The sequence below is a fragment of the Eurytemora carolleeae genome, unplaced genomic scaffold (assembly GCF_000591075.1).
Source record: "Eurytemora carolleeae unplaced genomic scaffold, Eaff_2.0 scaffold48, whole genome shotgun sequence".
In the NCBI taxonomy this organism is placed as follows: domain Eukaryota; kingdom Metazoa; phylum Arthropoda; class Copepoda; order Calanoida; family Temoridae; genus Eurytemora; species Eurytemora carolleeae.
Window position 1 is genome coordinate 20,734 of NW_019396177.1, and position 21,232 is coordinate 41,965.

At 33.4% G+C, this 21,232-nt stretch overlaps 1 protein-coding gene and 1 long non-coding RNA gene across 2 annotated transcripts; both read right to left on the reverse strand.

Moving 5' to 3' along the window:
- Positions 1-3,046: 3,046 nt before the first annotated feature.
- Positions 3,047-3,573, reverse strand: LOC111697270 (uncharacterized). Its single transcript, XR_002764258.1, has 2 exons — positions 3,307-3,573; positions 3,047-3,196 (listed from the first exon to the last, which is right to left on the reverse strand). It is a non-coding gene; the product is annotated as an uncharacterized LOC111697270 (long non-coding RNA).
- Positions 3,574-3,588: 15 nt separating this feature from the next.
- LOC111697269 (round spermatid basic protein 1-like) lies at positions 3,589-19,679 on the reverse strand. Its single transcript, XM_023467198.1, has 23 exons — positions 19,566-19,679; positions 18,685-19,215; positions 17,721-18,100; positions 16,632-16,771; positions 15,727-15,830; positions 15,388-15,492; positions 15,065-15,128; positions 14,244-14,347; positions 13,815-13,861; positions 13,419-13,527; positions 12,654-12,759; positions 11,546-11,643; positions 11,225-11,303; positions 10,996-11,051; positions 10,422-10,505; positions 9,076-9,140; positions 8,695-8,780; positions 8,007-8,077; positions 7,327-7,388; positions 6,742-6,830; positions 5,878-6,128; positions 4,962-5,281; positions 3,589-4,032 (listed from the first exon to the last, which is right to left on the reverse strand). The coding sequence occupies exons 1-23, from the start codon at positions 19,566-19,568 to the stop codon at positions 3,771-3,773; spliced, it is 3,216 nt and encodes a 1,071-aa protein (XP_023322966.1). The 5' UTR covers positions 19,569-19,679; the 3' UTR covers positions 3,589-3,770.
- Between the last annotated feature and the right edge of the window lie 1,553 nt (positions 19,680-21,232).

The window sequence follows — 21,232 nt, forward strand, 5'->3', positions numbered from 1 at the left end:
GAGGCTACAAAATACAAGTAAATATCAAGATCTTTATATTTACCCTACAAACCAAGTAACGTTGCTGTCATGTAAAAGTCTGACGTTGATTAACATTAATGTACATTGTACAACCCGGAATCAACATTATCTAACGTTTTAAACATTATTTGACTTGTTGGGTATAGAAATTAGAGATTTCTAACACAAGTAGCCTTTTAATTTGACTATAAATGTTATTGTTTGGAGTATAAATTAGATATTTATAACATTTTTTAATTGTCTTTACTGTAAAGTGTATACTGATGGCAACATTCAAAGCAGAATTGCTTGCTAAAATAGATTTTTTTTAGATTTTCTGTGTTTTTTTTCCATTAAAGGTTATTTTTCAAAATTTCACTATGTTTACACCAGCCTATTGTCTAGAAAGCTGACTCACCTGAAGCCTGTACCCATGTGCTCAAATTTGGAACTCATTGCCTGTGTTGGAGAGATTGAAAGTGAGTTCTTCCATTTCAGGGAACGTTATTCCAAAATAGCACTAAAGAGCCTGCCGGGCCAAATCTGCATGGTTCTTTTGTTTAAGAGTTTTTTATTTTCTCAATCCAAGCCTAGAAAGGAAAAACAAAAAGTCCAGTTCTTGATGATTTGATGATTGTCAATATCTGTTTTGAATCTAGAAAATAAGTCCAAGAACTACTACTTGAGAAGATAAGATACAGGGTGTCCCAAAAAACATGGGAATTCAGTGACGAATTCGATATCGTTTTTTTAAATAATTCTTTGATTTAGTTTAGTGATACCAACTGAGAAAGCTGTAATCTGTATAAGAGTTTTGTCTGCTATGTTCACATTTTGTTTGTTAATGTTTTGACTGCATACAGTTGTACTTAGTAAAACAAGAAAATTGCAGTATACAAACAAAGTAAACTTGTCCGTCTTCACTATTCATCTTGCAGAGACATTATAGACACATCTTTACAGTCTTTTACCCTTTTCATAAAATAAACTCTAGCAGACATAATAATATTATGGCTTTTGAAATTAGGTATTACAATGCTAATTCATAGCAAAGACGATATACAATTTGTCACTAAATTCCCATGTTTTTTGGGACACCCTGTAAGTAATAAAATCAAATATGGAAGAAATAAAACAATAAAAATGAAATTATTTAGCTGCCTGGGGTGACTGTTTTGATGCTTTCGACATCATGACTTGTATTGAAGATATCCTTGCAGCAACAGATTGTGGACACTGCTTGTGTGACGTTCTTGAGTTTCTGGGTATTCAGCTCTGCTAACATTATGTCAAACATTTTTAACTCGCATATTATAAATAAATCATTGGAGCACTTTTAAGTTTATACAAATAACGATCTATTTTTGATTTATTTTTGATTTGTGATTTTTAAAAGATTGTTTTTTTAACAATTTTGGTACAGGGATCACATTTTGTGAATCTCGATCATAAATTTGTTGACATAAACTTTTATTAAATAAATGTTTTGGATTTTAAGGTCCCAAAAATGGGCTGTAAAAAAACTAAGAGAATTTTTTGGTTTGGCAATTTGTTTTATTTAATTCCTAAAATCCATCCAGGGAAGAAATCAGAAGCTAGGAATATTTTCATTATTAATAAATCAAATCTTAACCCTATCCCTGCTGAGGTACTTCAAAACCAGGATTCACTGGGGGGGGGGGTCAAATTGACCCCTCGCTATAAATCCCATGTTCGATGTCCAAATATGACAAATGATAAATCATTGGAAAGCTCTTATGCTTTACAATTAGAATCTGCAAAAAATTAGCAAATTTGCAATCTTTTTTTTGCAAAATCCAGTTATATAGTGAAAATGTGCAAATTTCTAATATGCAAAAATTTTAAATAACCCATGTGGTCAAGAAAGACTAAAAATGTGCAAATTTCTTTTTACGGGTTGGTTGCAAATAATTTGCGAAAACTTCTTTGAAAATCTGTTGCAATTTTTGGCTAAAAATTATCAAATCTGACAACTGAAAGTGGGTCAAAACAAAGATTTAGTTTGTTACAGGAAAAAGTAGTCATTCAGGCAGTGTGCCTGAGAACTCAGTCAGTTATTATACAAGCCAAGTTTTAGACCTAAAGGAAGGGCTTTGGGTATTTAGAAAAAGTTAAAAAATTTCAACAGCAGACCATTACAACAGGGGGGGTTCAAATTGACCCCCCTCCCCCAAGCAGGAATAGGGTTAAGCGAGCTGTTTTTAAGGGGATTGTAGACTTAATTTTAAGTGACCCTTTAAGAGGGACAAATCCAATTGACAATGATACCCTTTTAACTTCTTTTTGATTGTTAACGTGGAAGATAACAACCTTTTTTATTTCATGGAATGGATTTAATTTTTGAGAAATTATGTATATTCATTCCTGATCAAATAAAGTTTTTGAGGGTGACGCTGTGAATCAGACATGCATCTCTAGAAATGTTGGGTCGCGTAAAATCACGTCTCCGCGATTCTTTAAAACATCATTTTCCAGGAAAAACTGTTGCAAATGGCCAATTTCTTAATCGTACTACCATAGCTCGTTTCTTTCTATCTACACTGCTCTGGTAGACTCTAACCATAGTGTGACTATGGTTGTATCTATGGTAGCACGACTAAGAAATTAGCAATTAAAAACTCGTAGATAAACAATCAAGACTGAAGGCTGCCGACTGCATCAGCGCTGAGGATTCATCTGATTTCGATATGAGTTCTGGATCCGGACTGAAAAGAAATGAGTTTGGATCCTCTGAATTCTTTAAGATTGAATGATTTAGAAAGATCTAGAAAAAAAAAATGAAAGTCAAGTTTTTTTCGTACTTTTTCAAACTTTATACCAAAACCTTGATAAAATTTCTTCTAAAAATCATTTCTTTCTACTAATTCAGCGAATAAAACCATAAAATAAAATTTGCGCTATGCAAAAAATAATAAGTATTTGAATCAATAGTGCGCGCTGACCACCGCCCATATTTACGGGAACTGATATACCTTCAGGGTGCAGTTAAGTCTGTAAAATTCTACGAAATTAGAATAGCTTAGTATAAAAGAAATGCAAATCTATTATTTATTTCGCAAGAATACGACACTTAGAACAGGCTCACGCATGATAACCACATTACATGTACATTAAACTACTTGACAAAAAATACAATTCATAGGATCAAATATTATTATGTGTTTAAATTTCTTCCCTACAAGAAGTTAAAATGGAGTAGGATACTCGTGATATAATATAAAGTAAGACCCATAAAACTGGAAGAAGAAATTTGAGTAATAATTTATGTATTTTATGTTTTTTTACCAGTAGCAGTTTTACACTGCAAAATTCATTGAAAAATCACAAATCTAATCTAATATTAGTTTTACAATTATACAGTTTCCTAGGTCTCACTGTATTACATGATATAATTTTCCAAAGTGAAAGGACGGTGAATTTAACTGAAAAACTTGATGAACAATTATTAATAATTAAGAGTAAATTCATAAAATGTGATCTAGTAAAAATAAGAGAGTTTATTCCCATATATGAAATGATAAAGTATTTAATACTACGTGTGTAAGTGTCANGAGAAAAAATAAAAACTTGGGCATCAACTGGACAGTTCATTTATTTAGTAACTAACTGTGGAATTGATGATGTTCAGCAAATTTTATACCAATGAAGTGTGTACAGAGAAGAAAATTCAAAGATAGCATTGAAGAAATGTTGTTGGTATTTGTACTTAGTTCAGTCTCGTCTAAAATACAACCAACAAATGACAAACTTTAATCCTTTTTAATATTATTACCCATACCCGACATAATATTACCAAGGATATCAAATCCCCCAGGTGGGACGGGCGGACAAACACTGGTATTTAAAAAGCTTAAATTTCTCTTGACACCGTCCATCTTGGATTTTGTACTTTCTGGTTTTCCCGCGTTTTCTGATTTAGACGCAGATGTAGGTTTGGTTTGGTTCTTTGCACACAGTTTACCCGGGAAGAGTCGGGACATGTTTACGCGTTCATCAACTCGTGCGCCAGATCTAAAAAAATAAAAAAAATTATTGTTCAATTACAATATTACTTAAAAAATGGAATCTTAATCAGTGCTTTATCAGTTAGAAACGCAAACTTTTGGCTTCCCCCAAACCTAAAAAACACAAATCTGAACTGTACATAAAAAGATTATAACAGTTTCTAGATCTCTGAATGGTTTATCTACTTCTTGGCATAAAAATAAGCAATAAAAAAGAAAGATAATTTTCAATTCTGCTTACTTAAAAAAATTCCTTAATGTTGATGACCTAGATCCAGATCCACACCAAAATTAAATGGATGATGAGCACTGAATTCTTAATAAGCAATTGGAAAAAAATATTATGTATGTACATTTTTATTTTAGGACTACCTTGTTGAATCCGCCATTCGCCCATTCTATAAACATAGCATGATGAGACTTCAAAGACGACTATACGGAATTTATCCTGTTTGCCTTTTTTCTTTATATTCATGATTATTCGCAACTGTAAACTTGTTTCTTCCTTGGCCAAATCATCAATTCAATCATATACAAGTCTATGTTTTTTGTTTATGGCAGAAGACTTGAAATTTGACTTTTAAAATTTCAGGTCGTCTTCATAGTCTAATCCGTTGGTGGTAACCCTGTAGCATTGGATATAGTTAGTATTTACCTAGGTTGAGGTATAGTTGGTGGTAACCCTGTAGCATTGAATATAATTAGTATTTACCTAGGTTGAGTATAGTTGGTGGTAACCCTGTAGCATTGGATATAGTTAGTATTTACCTAGGTTGAGGTATAGTTGGTGGTAACCCTGTAGCATTGAATATAATTAGTATTTACCTAGGTTAAGTATAGTTGGTGGTAACCCTGTAGCATTGGATATAGTTAGTATTTACCTAGGTTGAGTATAGTTGGTGGTAACCCTGTAGCATTTATATAATTAGTATTTACCTAGGTTGAGGTATAGTTGGATCAGGTTTATGTTCACTCTCATAAATAATATCAATACTCTTTCTTCGTTCTGACGGAACAGTTTCTGGACGCCGCTTTTCAGTCTCCAGCCGAGCAGCCAGCGGCTCCAACTTGGCTATCTCCATCCGGGCGGCGAGCGGCTCCAGTTTAGATTTCGCCAGCCGGGCTGCCAGCGGCTCAAACTTGGCTTTCTCAAGATCTTGTTTAGCGCGGACCTCGCCGGTGGGTTTTATGCATTCCCTCCCAGCTGACAGAATATTCTTGATACTCTCCGAAGAATTGTCAGTGACCAGTTTCGACTGAAACAGGGTTTATACATCAGATTTATATTACAAAAAGTAATCATTGTTATTAACGTCTAGAGTATTAAAAAAATGCCTTTTTGTTATAGGAAATTTGACTAAATAGGATGTTTTTGCAACGGACTTGTATTTTGGAGATTAAAATTAAAGTTTTTAAAGTTCGGATAGCATTAAATATCTTGTATTAAAACAGGGGGATTTATTTGCTCAAAAATCATTTTTTGCCCCACCCCCCATCCAGAATTTTTTTCCCACACAAATTATTTATGCTTGCGCGGAACGGATTATTTCAATGGTTTTTATTCGCTGAATTGGGAAAAATAATTGATTTTAGGGAAAACTCAATAAATTTCTGGGGGAAAAGTACCAAAAAGAATAAAAAAGCGCCATTTGATGTCCAATCTTTCAACCCCCCCCCCCCCCATCATCAAAAATCATGTAAATCTAAAAAATCAATAAACAACCCTGTATTGAAACCCAAATTAAAAAAGAAAAGTAAAAATAGTAGTTATTTGATTTATCGGAAGTTTATTGTATTTTCTTGTTAATCTGAAGATCTACGAAATTAACAATTAAAGGTAAATTGAAATTACCTTGCTGGCTTGTTTTTCTCCTAGTTTAAAACTAAGATGAGATTTTCCTTCTCTTGCCTTCTCTCCAATCAGTAGCTTACTATCCTTCTTTTTCTCACCCTTTTCCAGCTTCCTTTCCTTCTCCCGCTTCCCCCCATCCTTCCCCCTGTCCTTCTCTTTATGCTTCTTCTTTTCCTTTTTTTGCTTGTCCTTCTCCTTTTTCTCTTTGCACTTCTCCTTCTCAACTTTTGTACTTTCAGATTTAGGTTTTCCTGAAGTTAGAAAAAATATATTAAAAGAATTGTATCCAGGGAACAGCGATTACAAAAATATCAACGGAATCTTTTTTTCGAAGGGATCAAAATGTTTCTTGAAAAATATAAAATGAGAAAAATTTTATGGATTAAATATTTTGATAACATCATGTACCAAATACTGAAAAAAATGTACAAAAATGATTGAATCAAATTTTATTTAAATTTTAAATCTTGCGGATTAAATTCAAACAAATACTCATGTTTTTTGATTTGTAGCTTTCAGAAGTTTGGTAAAAACGCATTAAAAATTATAACATGAATTTTTAAAAATGATTTTAAAAAAATGATTGAATGTATTATTTATCTATTGATTCCTAGGTTGCTTTGTTGATTTATTGAATGTTCGATGGCTATATTAGTCATATCTCGGGTAATATTTATATTAATTGATTTTCTTGCTTATATGACTAATTGATTTGTTGATTGAATTATTAATTGGTTTATTGATTGATTGAATTTATTGGAGATTAATTTTCAAATATTTTGATTAATTGATTGCTTAATTTAAAGATTGATAAATCAATTCATTGATTCATTGATTGATTGATAATCAGAAGGATGGACTAACCTGTCTCTGGTCTAAATATTTTACTGGGAACATATTCTGGATCTTCTACATCAGATTCAGATCCTACGCGACGTCGTTTCCTCTCTAGTCTAGATAGATAGATAGATAGATAGATAGAGAGATACAGATGTATGTATAGATAGATGGGGACATAGAATGATGGATACACACTACACATATATGTAGGTATAAAGTTAAGTTTGACATAGAACTCAAAAGGTAAAAAGATCCGCAAACGCTTTAAATATGACGATCTGAAGGTTCTCTACCTTGAAATCATGTTTTAAGGGGATTTTAACGATATCAGATACAACGACATGTTAACAGGGGACCATTTATGCATGATAAATAGACATAATAAATTCAACGCAAGGCTCAGAATCCAGTTACCAATGCACGCAATACGGAGTCGAATCAAAAAGGCAAAAATTCCACCAAATTGAGGGGGGGGGGGGAATCTTTACAATACTAATAGGAAATCATAGAAAAATTCGCCAAAGTTAAATGTTAAATAGGGGTTCTAAATACAAATTTGCAAAGAAAAAAAACATTGTAAAGTGTTGTTAAAAGTGAATTTGTATTTACCTTGAGGAATTCTCCTTCTCTGAACCTGAACCTGAACCCTGTACATCTAATCTCTCAGGAACCTAGAAATATATTTTAAGGATTTCTTAATAAATGTGTTGTGGAGTCCTCGCCCCTCTACTTCTCTGAACCTGAACCTGAACCCTGTACATCATATCTCTCAGGAACCTAGAAATATATTTTAATGATTTCTTAATAAATGTGTTGTGGAGTCCTCGCCCCTCTACTTCTCTGAACCTGAACCTGAACCCTGTACATCTAATCTCTCAGGAACCTTGAAATATATTTTAATGATTTCTTAATAAATGAGTCGTGGAGTCCCCGCCCCCTACTTCTGAAAAAAAAGCAACCGTGACTATCCTATCTGATCCTAAACTAACCTGGAATAGTATAATCACAAAAGGTTGCTATTTTTCAAGGGGGAGGGTCCAGAAGAATTTCTAGATAGCGGGGCTCATATATGGATTAGCTGGCAATTTTTGACAGCTGTTATAGTACTTGTACAGAAGTGCTTAAAAGTTATCCTCAATATAGAAGATTTAAGATCAAATTTTTTGTACCGTTAATCTCTTCAGAACTCATTATCCGCATCAACAGTGGTTTAGCAGATTAAATTAACTACTGGATATAATAATAATAATAATAATCATCACTGTCAATCTTTCTACCTGAGATTTTACCTGAAGTTTGGTTGGTGTAAGTTCAGTATCTAAAGGCGTTGTGTAGTACTGCTTTAATCTAACATGCCATGCTGGAAATGAAATGAGATATTAAAAAATTAAATTCAAATATTAATTGTTAAAATCAAATTTTCATAAGAAGACAGTTACGGAATTATAATTCTAGAAAAACCTGGAAATAAATGAATAGTATGGTACCCCAAAAAAGACCAAGTTTGGATATTTGTATGATACAGACCGGGATGAAGTGACATTAATACAAATTCAGGGGAAAAAAGTCTTAAGATCGGACCACTTTTAACGTCTGATATACTTTTCAGAAATATGCACGTTGAGTCGATCTAAATAGCTAAAAAATTCAAGAAATATTTTTTTTCAGCCATGTAGACTCTAAATGCATATTTCTGAAAAGTATGTCAGATGGTATAAGTGGTCCGATCTCCAAAAAAAAATTCCTCGAATTTGTTTGACTAAATGTCACATCATTCCGGTCTGCATCATACAAATATCCCAACTTGGTCTTTTTTGGGGTAACCTAATGATCAGGATTCTATTGCAATGAAATATTTTTCTTTGAAGGGGGGGGGGGGTTATTAGGAAATAAATACCCCTGTCGTTAGCTCACAAAGTAAGGAACCCAATCGGTGCAATTTCAACATTTATTGATCAATTGATTGATTGATCCTACCTATACTTGTAGTAGCAGTAACAGTCCTGAACTGATGAATAATATTTCTTGGTAGAAAATAAATATCATTGTCTGACAGGGGAACCCTGACCAAACAAAATACTTCATTACAAGTTGGAAATAGAAACATAATATGTTTCATTTTTCACAGCAATGATCAAATAAATTTTCATTGATCATTGCTTCTGAAGCAGAAATGCGCAAGTCAATTTATAGAGTAACCACAATTAAAAATAATCAAATTTGAAAGAAAAAATGCATGATGGAAATCTTGGTCAGACAAGTCTGTGAATCAGAAATATCCCCCTTTTCTAAATGAGAGGTCATTTGAAACTAAAACGGCAGTCCCTTGAAAATTAAATAAAAGATGGTATTTTGTTCCTGGCGTATCTGACACCATCTCGATGAAGTTGGTTTAGTTTTCCCTCATCAATCCAGACAGGACACTGAATATATATATTATTATATAAACATATAGAAGATTGAGTTAACTCCAACACTATATCAAGCTGGAGATTTGACAAATAAAATGTCGGTAATATTAAAATATGGTAAAATACGGTAAAACTAGGCTCAACTAGCGCTTTGTGCCTTTATGTATAGTAATAAACTGCTGGCCTGTCTTCTTCGTACAAATTAGAAATATATTGTAACGGAGTTCAAAGTGCATATTTTTAACAAAGAATGTCAGATCATGGTTGGAATCAATTATTTCTGTATATTGGAACTCTGCTGGGTGTTTACATAAACTAAAACTCCTTTTTGTAAAATTCACAAACGAATGTAACAGATTCTTTAAGAATTGATATTTGTGCTTTTATGAATAGTTAAAATGTATTTATATGTTTGTATTTTTTGTGAACATCCTGTGAGCACTGTGTATTTTTAAGTATAGACTCAAGGTTAAGGTTACGCCTTAAACCTAACGTTGAAATCTTGGAAAGATGATATTATCAGTTGTAGCTAATCTTCCAGCAGCTCCGGAGTTCTAAACCAACTCTGTACCATCAAAAGGGGATTTTATAGATATTCTAAAATCAGAATAGAATGATCATTTTCGGACCAAGTCCTGGACCAGAAAGTTCATCTACACCTACAGCTTAAAGCAGTTCCCTACAGAAGCAGCATTCTACAGTTCTGCTCCAGACAGCTCTTAAGGTTCATCTACACCTACAGCTTAAAGCAGTTCCCTACAGAAGCAGCATTCTACAGTTCTGCTCCAGACTGCTCCGTGTTCTGAAGACTCATCAATTCCAGCAGTTGAGAAGCTCCCTAAATCCCCCCACAGAAAGTAAAAACGCTCCTATATATTCCGTAACAAGTTTTAACCAATAAACATTTTTCAACCCCCACTATGAATCATTTAGTTAGACCTAAGGTTTAACAATATAGCTAGACACATTTGGCGAATTTTTCCTTTTTTCTTAAGTATTACTTGATTTAGACGAGCTATGAACCTATTTTGTTTAATGGTTTTGTTTAAATAGCACGACTAACATAATAAGTAATTATGATCATTGTTCAAGAAAAATTGAATATCAAAAGGCATGATTTTCATCCTTGTTGATGCTTTTCACCAAAAAGCATCTGCTTTCTCCAAAATTTAACCCCGATAAAGTGAATAGAACCCAATAAAAAAATGTGTTCTATGCAAACATACCTAATATCTGAGGAAGAAATGCTTTTCACAAAAATAAACACCCCTCTATTACAACAATTAATTATACCTGGGACATCGGAGGTTCATGAAGATCTAGTTGTAGTTTCTCAGTCAGGTGAAGGAAATCAGATGCATTAAATATAACAGTGTCCTAGGATTAAAATTAACATTAACAAAATTGATTTGAACGGCAGAAGATGTTAGTGGCGAATAACGCAGTTTTGACGAATATTGCGGAAGCAAAGGTTTATGTGGCGGTAAATATTGTGGAGGCGGAGGTTCAAGTGTTGAAAAATACTGTGGAGGCGGAGGTACAAGTGTTGAAAAATACTGTGGAGGCGGAGGTTCAAGTGTCGAAAAATACTGTGGAGGCAGAGGTTCAAGTGTCGAAAAGTACTGTGGAAGTGGAGGTTAAAGTGGCGGTAAATACTGTGGAGGTGGAGGTTGAAGTGGCGGTAAATACTGTGGAGGCGGAGGTTTAAGTGGCCACAGTTTGTAGTGTAATTTGTTTGTAGTTTAATTGGCGTGGGAACCGGAATACTATGGGTGGGGGAAATTTTAGTGTTGGCGAATACTGATGGACTTGTCAATTTTATTTCAGAATTAAAATTAATATTGACTTAAATATAAGATGAACTTACCTTTGTTATTCTGTTGAATTCCACAGTTTCCCCGCAGTGGATTGCTTTTAATAATCCTGAACAGTGATCAAATAAATACTAGAGTTGATTATAATATAGGAAATTAACTACCAAAAACCCAAATACCCAAACAAGCAAACGGTCTACCCTTATACCGTAGAAGTCAAAGAAGGATTGAAAAATAATCTAAAATCTTAAAAATGTTAAATAAAGAATAAAGAATATTTACCAACAGCACCGGTCGTCATTCTGTCGGGACCAAACCCAACATGGTCCGCGTGGGCCGGAGTTCGATCCTCAAAAATGACCTAAACACATATTTTATTTAAATTGATTTCTTTGTGTGTACAATCTACATTCGTCATTTTGTGTATCCGTATTTGTCTATCTGTCAATCTGTCACTGTCACTCAGTCATTGTGTAATTCGGTCAATCTGCCATTAGATATCAATCTGTTAAGGCGTCAATCTGTCAATTTGGTAAAGCGTCTATCCATCTATCGTCAATTTTCCATCTGTCTATCCGACCATGTGTCTATCTGTCTGTGTACCTCTCTCTCCACTGTAGATCTGGGCAGGTACTTAAGGCTCTTTAGTTCATTAATCTGATTATTCCGTCTTCTCTTTAGTGGACTCTTCCCTAGCTCACCTTCAATCAATCAATCATTACATAATCAATAAATCATTACATAATCAATAAATCATTACATAATCAATAAATCATTACATAATCAATAAATCATTACATAATCAATAAATCATTACTTAATCAATAAATCATTACTTAATCAATAAATCATTACTTAATCAATAAATCATTACTTAATCAATAAATCATTAATTGATTAATCAATCAATCAATCAATTATCTGATTTTTTCGTCTTCTCTTCAGTGGACTCTGCCCTAGCTCACCTTCGATCAATTAATCATTAGACAATCAATCAATCATAAGTAAATCAATTATTAATTAATCGATCAATCAATAATTATTGATTATTACGTCTGATTATTACGTCTTCTCTTCGGTGGACTTTGCCCTAGCTCACCTTTGATCACTCACTCGTTAGTTAATCAATCATTATTAAATCAATCAATCATTAATCTAATTATTCCAACTTCTCTTCCGCAGCTCACATAATCAATCAATCAATCAATCAATCAATCAATCAATCAATCAATCAATCAATCGTTAATCTAATTATTACGTCTTCTCTCTAGTGGACTCTTCCCTAGCTCACCTAATCAATCGATCAATCATTAATTAATTAATTAATTAATCAATCAATCAATCATTAATCAATCCATCAATCAGTCATATATCTAATTATTCCGTCTTCTCTTCAGTGGACTCTTCTCTAGCTCGCCTAATCAATCAATCAATCAATCAATCAATCAATCAAGTACTCAACACACTTCCCTAGCTCTCCTAATCATCGATCAATTAATAAATCAATCAATCGAACTAAACTTAAGATTTTAAATAATTTGAATTAAAAATTAAAATAAGAAAATTCTTTTTTGATTGAGGAAGTGCATAAGAAAAATTTAACAGAAGAATGACAAGATAAATGACTGGATGAATAAATGAATGGGATGAATTCATAGAAGGAAGTTTGAAAGTATGGATGAGAGAATGAATGACTGAATATAAAATAAACCTGTTGGTATAGATTGTTCTCCAGGTCGTATCCAGAGTATAGGACCATCATTGGATTTATTCCTGGGAGTTTCCTCTAGTAGACTCCGAGTTCCCCAGGGCATAGTCTAAATTTTTTATTATCATATCTTAAGTTTCGTGTGTCGTGTATCATGTCTCAATATCGTGAATCGTGTTTTGCATATAATTTATTGTTTATCGTGTATTATAAAGCTTTTAAAAGGTTATAATACCCCTCCTTAAACAAGCCGTCCCCCCCTCCCCATCCTCCCGGTTTACGACAAAGTTCGTTAATTAAATCGACCCCCACCACCACTCTATACACATACATCTTAACAGTTTGTTATTAATCTTTGTGACAGAAACAATCTCAAGGAATAATAATTGTCCTAAGACATTTTTTTAAAGTGAATATTTGCAAATTATCTTTTATCCATTTCATAATCTGAGTACGTTTCCCTTATGTCCATTTGACAGCCCAAATTTTTATTTTGAATATTCTTTTTTGTTTGTTTATTTTCTTGTGATTTTTTACAAATTTAAAAAAAAATTTTTTATCGATTTTAATGGTTATTATATCGTTAGAACTGACGAGGGTCAACCCAGACCGAAATATATTTTTAATAAATGTGGAACTGGCATCTACTCTTTTTACTCTGCAACGGTTTGGTCCATCACCATCACCGAATTTTAAAGCTTTTATCATTTACCATATCGAAATATCATATGTCAAATGCAAAATATCACTTATCATTTATAAACTCACCAGGTTTAGTATAGGTATCTCCTCCAACATATCCAGGATATCTGGGAAGTATCCTCCGCTCTCCTCTGCAGCAGTTCCAACCAGACTCAGGTTATCCAGGTAGCCAAACCTAGAAATAAATCATTTCAAATTTCAAAAAATAAAATTGATTTGTTTTTCTGCAAAATTGCACTTTTTGGGAAGTTACATGTCTCATGTTCTTACATGGTACTGGGTAGTACAGACGTCAGACAGGCATACACAGATTCATACATATTTTTTCCTTGCGCTATATATATATATATATATATATATATATAAGATTCACAGTAGCTTTTGAGGGAGAAAATGTTGTGTTAAAACAGGTATCATTTAAACTTTCACAATTTTTAGATTCACGTACTCAGCCATTTTTACCTGAAGGTTCCATTTTTATAGTTGTCTCTAACCTTCTCTCGGTAAGCCTAAACAGGAAATAGTCTTACAAGTGTTCAGGTTGTTTCAACTAAAATATAAATCAATCTATCCTTAAAGAGACTGTAAATTCCATTAAAAAAGGGCATGTCGGATTCACGAAGCTACCCTTTAAACACTTATCTGATCAATAATGTGGAAGATATAATTAAGAAAAACCACAATTATGAAACTAATCAACTTTTAAAGAAGATGGTAGATATCTTATTCATTATTAATCAGAGAAAGCCATCAACTTCAAGAAACATGTTGAATCAAACATTTTACTTTATAAATGTAGTGTAGTGAAATTATGTTTACAGTCCTTTAAGGAAGAGTGAATGTGTTTACATTCTTTGAGGAGGAGAGGGGGGGGGCAGGGGGCAAACTGACCGATATAGAGGTAGTCTCCAGCTCCCGGGCATGCCCAATAATACTATGCTTGACCGGTAGGTTACAGTGCTGGTCAGTCAAATACTCCAAGAAATCAGGTAATCCTAAATAAAGGGATTGTTTATATATTCCTTAACTATTAAAGGTATTGTTTACATAAACCTAAACAATTAAAGGGAATGTTTACATCTTCATAAACAATTAAAGGGATTGTTTAGATATTCTGAACAATTAAAGGTATTGTTTAAATATTCCTAAAAAATTTAAGAGTTTGTTTAAATATTCCTTAACAATTAACGGGAATGTTTAAATATTCCTTAACAATTAACGGGAATGTTTAAATATTCCTAAACAATTAAAGGGATTGTTTAAATATTCCTTAACAATTAAAGGGAATGTTTAAATATTCCTAAACAATTAAAGGGATTGTTTAAATCTTCATAAACAATTAAAGGTATTGTTTAAATAATACTTAACAATTTCAGGGATTGTTTATATATTCCTAAACAATTAAAGGGAATGTTTAAATCTTCATAAACAATAAGGGATTGTTAAAATATTTCTAAAAAATAAAGGATTATTTAAATAATACTTAACAATTTCAGGGATCGTTTAAATATTCCTAAACATTTAAAGGGATTGTTTAAAAATTCCTAAACATTTGAAGGGATTGTTTAAATATTCCTAAACATTTGAAGGGATTGTTTAAATATTCCACAACAATTTCAAGGATCGTTCACATAATCCTAAATAATTACAGACAAAAAAGTCAAGATAAAGTAAAAATTTTGACTTTGCCTCAAAATTGAGAAAAACTTTACCTCTAGCCGCGTCATGTACAATAGCAATACAGTAAACTGCATACCCGTCATCCTCAATAAACGCCTGAAAATATTAATAAATATTATTTTTGTAAAAAGATCCTACCGCAACATTTTAGCCATCGAAATATAAATTTCTGCAGCAGAACGAGCACATCCCAAGTCAAAATGTGTCTCAATAGAGAAGATATTGAGTTGCATAGTTTCCTGTGAGGGCCAAAACCAGCGCATAAAAAATAAATTACCCCCTTTATTCAACTTTTTCCTTTTTTCTTTCTCTCTTCCCCCTTTTCTTCCTCTCCAGTTTCCCCCTCCATTTTTACCTCTGTGACGAACTCCTCTGCGAAGATGTTGTTCTCCTCTTCGCTAAGCTTGTCTAGGTCCTCCTGCCAACTGTGCAGAACTAAACCCCCGCCATTCGGATACCGCTGAATATATTAATCAATTATTTTCATCAATTGAGAGTAGTAATAAAAATTATTTCATTAATTGCAATTATTCTAAACACTTCAGGTACGACAATTTTAAAATACGATGTTTAGTTTCATAATTTAAAGAATGCATAATTTAATATATTGATTGATTGATTGGTTAAAAGGTTGATTAAAAAAACCAATAGCTTGAACGGATAATATATTTATTTATTGATTAATTGATCCTACCTCAACATACATGAGATGAGCATATTTATAAGGTTTAACTCCGACCAGATTATTCAAAGGGTTCGCCATAGAATACCCGCATACTCGTCTACTTTCCCCTACTCCTAGATAGATAGATATAAAGAATATATAGTCTAAAGATGGATAGATTTATAGATAAATATATAGATAAGATAAATAAATAGATAGGATTATTACTTCATACATACAAAGGTAAGATTGATAGATAGATAGATTGAAGAGACTGTGACGGAAAAATGAAAGGGGGTATAGCAGAAAGCTAATCACTTTAACATTCGATCGTGACCCATGAAAAGTTATATCGATGTTCCTATCTCGAGAAATTGATTTACAACTTTATCAAATTTATACGAAAATTAATATATATACAATTTTGTATAAAAGTAGTGGGTTTAAATAGATCAAATTAAGCAAATAAGCAACCAATCTAAAAACGATGATATCCCAGAGAAAGCTAATTGTAACTTAGGTTTACTCCAATTCTAATTTTATATTTGTTATTTCTATTTTTAATAGATTTAATTCATAATATTATTTATACGTCCGTATTACTTGACCAGAAATTCCACCAATGGCAGTGCAGTAAAGTGGTCACGTGATACAGGCGGAGACACGTGACCAGTATACTGCTCTGCCATTGGTGATAGTTCTGGTCACGTGATTAAACTTTAAGATTTTCTAAATTTTACATATATGAACTTTGGTATAATTTTAACTCAGTTTCATATCAATTTCTCGAGAAAGGAACATCAGATCAAACTTGCATGGGTAGCGATCAAGAGCTAAAGTGATTAGCTTTCAGCCTATACCCCCTTTCATTTTTCCTTTACAGTCCCTTTAATAAACAGATAATTAGATAAATAGATAGATATATATAAAATTACCTAAGCTTGAGGGTACTACATCTTCCCGCTTGCACTGTATACCCACACTTGTTCTCTTATTCTTATATTTATCCTTGTCCCTTTCTCGGTGCCGGTGCTCGGAGTGTTTCTTCCTCTCATCTCGTTCACTCTTCTGGGACCTAAACATACAATAGAGATCATTCTTCTGGGACCTAAACACACAATAGAGATCACTCTTCTGGAACCTATCACATCAATCTACTGGCACCAAAACACACAAAATATCACTCTTCTGGGACCTGAACGCACAAAATATCATTTTTTTGGGACCTGAGCACACAAAATATCACTTTTCTGGGACCTGAGCACACAAAATATCATTTTTCTGGAACCTAAACACATCAATCTTCTGGGGCCAAACACATTAAATATCACTTTTCTGGGACCTGAACACACAAAATATCACTTTTCTGGGACCTGAGCACACAAAATATCACTCTTCTGGAACCCAAACACATCAATCTTCTGGGACCAAAACAATAAGATATCACTTTTCTGGGACATAAACACATCAATCTTTTGGGACCTGAACACACAAAATATCTTTCCGGGACTTTCAACAAAGAAAGCACAAAAAAAAAATTTTTTCTGGGCACCACTGTATTTATGTTAGTTTAGACTTAAAAAAAATAAAAAAATAGCAGTGGGGGAGGGTTAGTATACATCAAGCACTTAACTAAATCCTGTTAGTGTTTCCCAAAAATATTAGCTCGACGGCCCTCCAATAAAAAAGCCGTTAAGTTTCAAAAAACTGATTATTTAGATAAAAAAATTATAAAATAAATGATGTGTTAAATTCTTTTAAAAAAGTTTAAAATAAGATTTTCACTAGAAACCCCCGTCTAAAACTGGGGTAATAAAAAGTAAATTTTTTGAAATTTTTTATTCTAAATTTCTAAACCGTTTACCTGGACAATATGGTGCGATAAAATAAAAAAATATAAAAATTTTAGTTGCTATTAATGTCGGGCATTTTGAAACTTAACCAGCGATTATATACAACAATTTATGAGCTATTGAGCCACATACTTGACTGGATGAAAACCTTATTTAGAAATTTATATTCACCTGTGTTTTTCTGACTTATTTTCAGTCTTTTCCTTGCCACCGGGTTTCTTGGATTCTGACTTATCAAGGTTGAGATCTGATCGGGAGGAGGGTAGGCTCGAACTAGTTTGAACTAGTTCTAGATTCGTGGATTTTTCCGCCGTGGAAATTGAGTATTTTTCAACATTGTTCGTGGATTTTTCTACAGATTCAACTTTCACTAAAAATGAACTCTCTTTTGCCGCCTCTTTTTTAACTGCAGGTTGAAGTGGAGTTGAATTCTGAGGTTGAACAGACGAGAGTCCGTTAGTATTTAAAGTTTTGTTTTCAGCACTTTTTTTCATCGGTTCAACCAATTGTAAGACCGATTCTTTCTTGTCAGCTAGTCTCTCAATCTTTACCTAAAATATATAAATATGAATTTTGTGATCCATTTCAAGCGACCCTTCTCCATTTAGAGTTGCATGTCAGATTCACAACGGTATCATTAAAGTTTTACCAGATCTAAAATCATGAGAATTCCATGTTCTTAATTTGGAAAATTGATTTTTTTCAATGGCGGTCCCTTGTGAGAAATTAACACAATTTTTACTAAAGCTTACAATTTTTTTCTGTCCTGAATGCCAAATAAATTTCCCCTACATAAAAAAACATTGAAGGTGCCAAGCTGACAACATTTACTAACATAAATCCGTAAACTTTATTTTCAGGCAATTTATTTTTAAGGGGTATGTATTTGCTTGAAAAATCATTCCCTTATTAAACAAAAACCAAATTCCCATTGAGATTCTCACATTAATCACCGCTGCGCGGAGCGGGAATATTAATTTTCAGGACTTTCTTATCCGCTGAAATGGATAAAAATGAATTTTTAGAAAAAAGTATCAAGATTCAAGAAGGGTTAAAAACTTGTCCCTGGATTTCCCATTTATCTTTTTAATCCAAACATCGAAAATGGAGGTGAAATTTAAAAATTTGTTTTTACCTCATCTTTAGGCTCTATTTTAACGGCTGTCGATATCCTCACTGTTTGACTAACTGACGCAGGATCTGCGTCAAGTTCCTCTTTGTCAATTGCGTCAGTGATGGCGTCCTGCAATGCGTACTTTAGGTCCGAATGTTTATCTAAATCCTGAATTTGTTCCACGCCTTCTTCAGTTTTAAGAAATAATTTAGATTTGGACGATAGTCCTTGTTCTATTAATGACCCCAGCGTGGACGATTCTCCGAGCTTTTCGTCCTCCGCTGACGAATTTAAACAATCCGTCATTTCCGCCATGTCCACCGATTTATCTATATTTGTCTCTTCCTGGTTTAAATCCGCGTGAATATCGATTGTCTTATGCAGAACGTTTTTGTTCAAATGAGATCGAGAATCGATGTGAACATTTTCAGTTTGAGAATCGTCCTTAACTTGTTCAGGTTGTAATTCGTCCTCTACATCGACACTGATATTTTGACTGACGAGAGTAACAATCCGCTCCTCAGACAGCTCGTCACCAACCGAGGACGTTTCCTGAAAAATTTACAACTTAACATTTTTGAGAACTATCCAGAGAGTTTTTAAAAAGTCTTAAGTTTAAGTCCGGGTGTGCAACTTTAAATTCTGAAGGGGGTATTTTAACTCAAATTTTGTTTTATTTATAGAGAGGGTCGACTTTACACATGTCATTAGGGGTAATTTCCTAGAGAGCGATTTTTGGACCCGCCCCCTCCCCCCTCCTGTCCATTTTTGTAAGACATGTGGCCGCAGCGCTCGGCCCCCTAGTCTGTCCTAGCCGCAGCGCTCAGCCCAGAAAGTGTCTTATTAAAAATCGGTCTCTATGGAATTACCCAATGCTTTACAAATATGTAAAAGATACTTACCATTTTGATTTCTGTAGATTTTCAGATTTTAATGTTCACTTCACATATCTATTATTAGAGTTTCAATTTTTATCTGAAATATGAAAAATTGTATTTCGTCAATCAGACTCGGGGTTGAATCGATTAAATTCGGGATGTTTCATAAATACGTTTTATTTTTCAATAATAGTGTACACTTGTCAGGCGGCCATGTTTAAACAGTTGAGGCGGCTACCTAGTACAACAAAACAGAAGAAAATCCGTTAACCAACTATAGAACTCTCTCTGAACTAACTAAAGTTTCAACTGTGTTGGCCTGAACGTTCGGTAGCAGGTGAAATATAAAGTTTGTTAAACCCTAGCAACCCCAACTGTTGTAAGTAAATATGAAACACATATTATTACATTTTTAAAAAGTATGGAAAATTTACAGTATGCCCAGAGGCGTATTCAAAGAGGGTGCTATGGGGGCTCAGCCCCCCCCTGGAAAAGTGGAGGCTTTGATTTCAAGGGGGGTTTCAGCCCCCAACGGGGGCTGAGCCCCCTCCCCCTTTAAGAAGTGACCAATTAGCACAGCCCCCTTTTCCCACTGCTGAGCGAGCATCCCCCATCCCCCGGCCCCCTCTAGTATATGTTTATGGTCCCTGGACTCTGGAGTAAAAACTATAAATGAGAAATTAAATTTGTTCTGCATCCACAACTTAACTCATTTTATATTGAGTTACATTTAAAGAAGAAACTATTGTTATTTTTTAAAGGTTAAATATCTAATTTTCTTAATGCGATATTTAGTATTATAATGATCTGTATTCTGTGATGTAAATTAACTAAATTTGTAATTTCTTATTTTTTAAATATTAAAATGTCAAAATTCTTTCAGAAAATTCATTGTGGTTAATTTTCAGAAAACATCTGCTGTTTTAGGTTAGTTTTAGCAATTCAGGGGGGGGGTTCAATTGTTTCAGGGGGGTGGGCTAACCCAAAAAAATTTTGGCACTGGGCAACATTTTTAAGCCCCCACCCCCGGACAAAATCCTTAATACGCCCCTGATTGTGCTCCCCTAGCCTAATTAAGGGGGGGGGGGGCATTTTATTTTCAGTGGATCTCCTTGTTAAAGAGTGACATGTCCGATTTACTGCAACTGTACTTTAAAAAGCTTTAGCTGTAGATCAATTTCGAATTAAAAAAGCTGATTCCTTTCATTTGTGGATTCTCTAGAAAAGTGACTTGAACATTCCTTGCTTCAAAAACAATGGATAAGTTGTTAAAATTTGACACTTTTAAAGCTTGACGTTCTTTTCCACATTATTAATCAGATGAATTCGTTTCAAGGGCCTGTTGTTAATCGCGGGTAAGCTTCTCTTTAAATAAAGGGTCTCTTAACAATTCGACAGTCCATTAAACTTAATATTAAAAGTATTGTAGTTAATCAAATGTTATTAATTTTGAAATGCGTTCTTTCTGGAATCTATAGATAGATAGAAAGATAGAAAGATATAGAAAGATATATAGAAAGATAGAAAGATAGAGAGATAGAAAGATAGATAGATATATAGATAGATAGAAAGATAGATAGATAGATAGATAGATAGATAGATAGATATTCCGCGGCGCAAGAACGCACGTTTTTGCAAAATAAATTGATATTTTTCAATTGAAAACACACATAAAGAAAAGATAACGCACA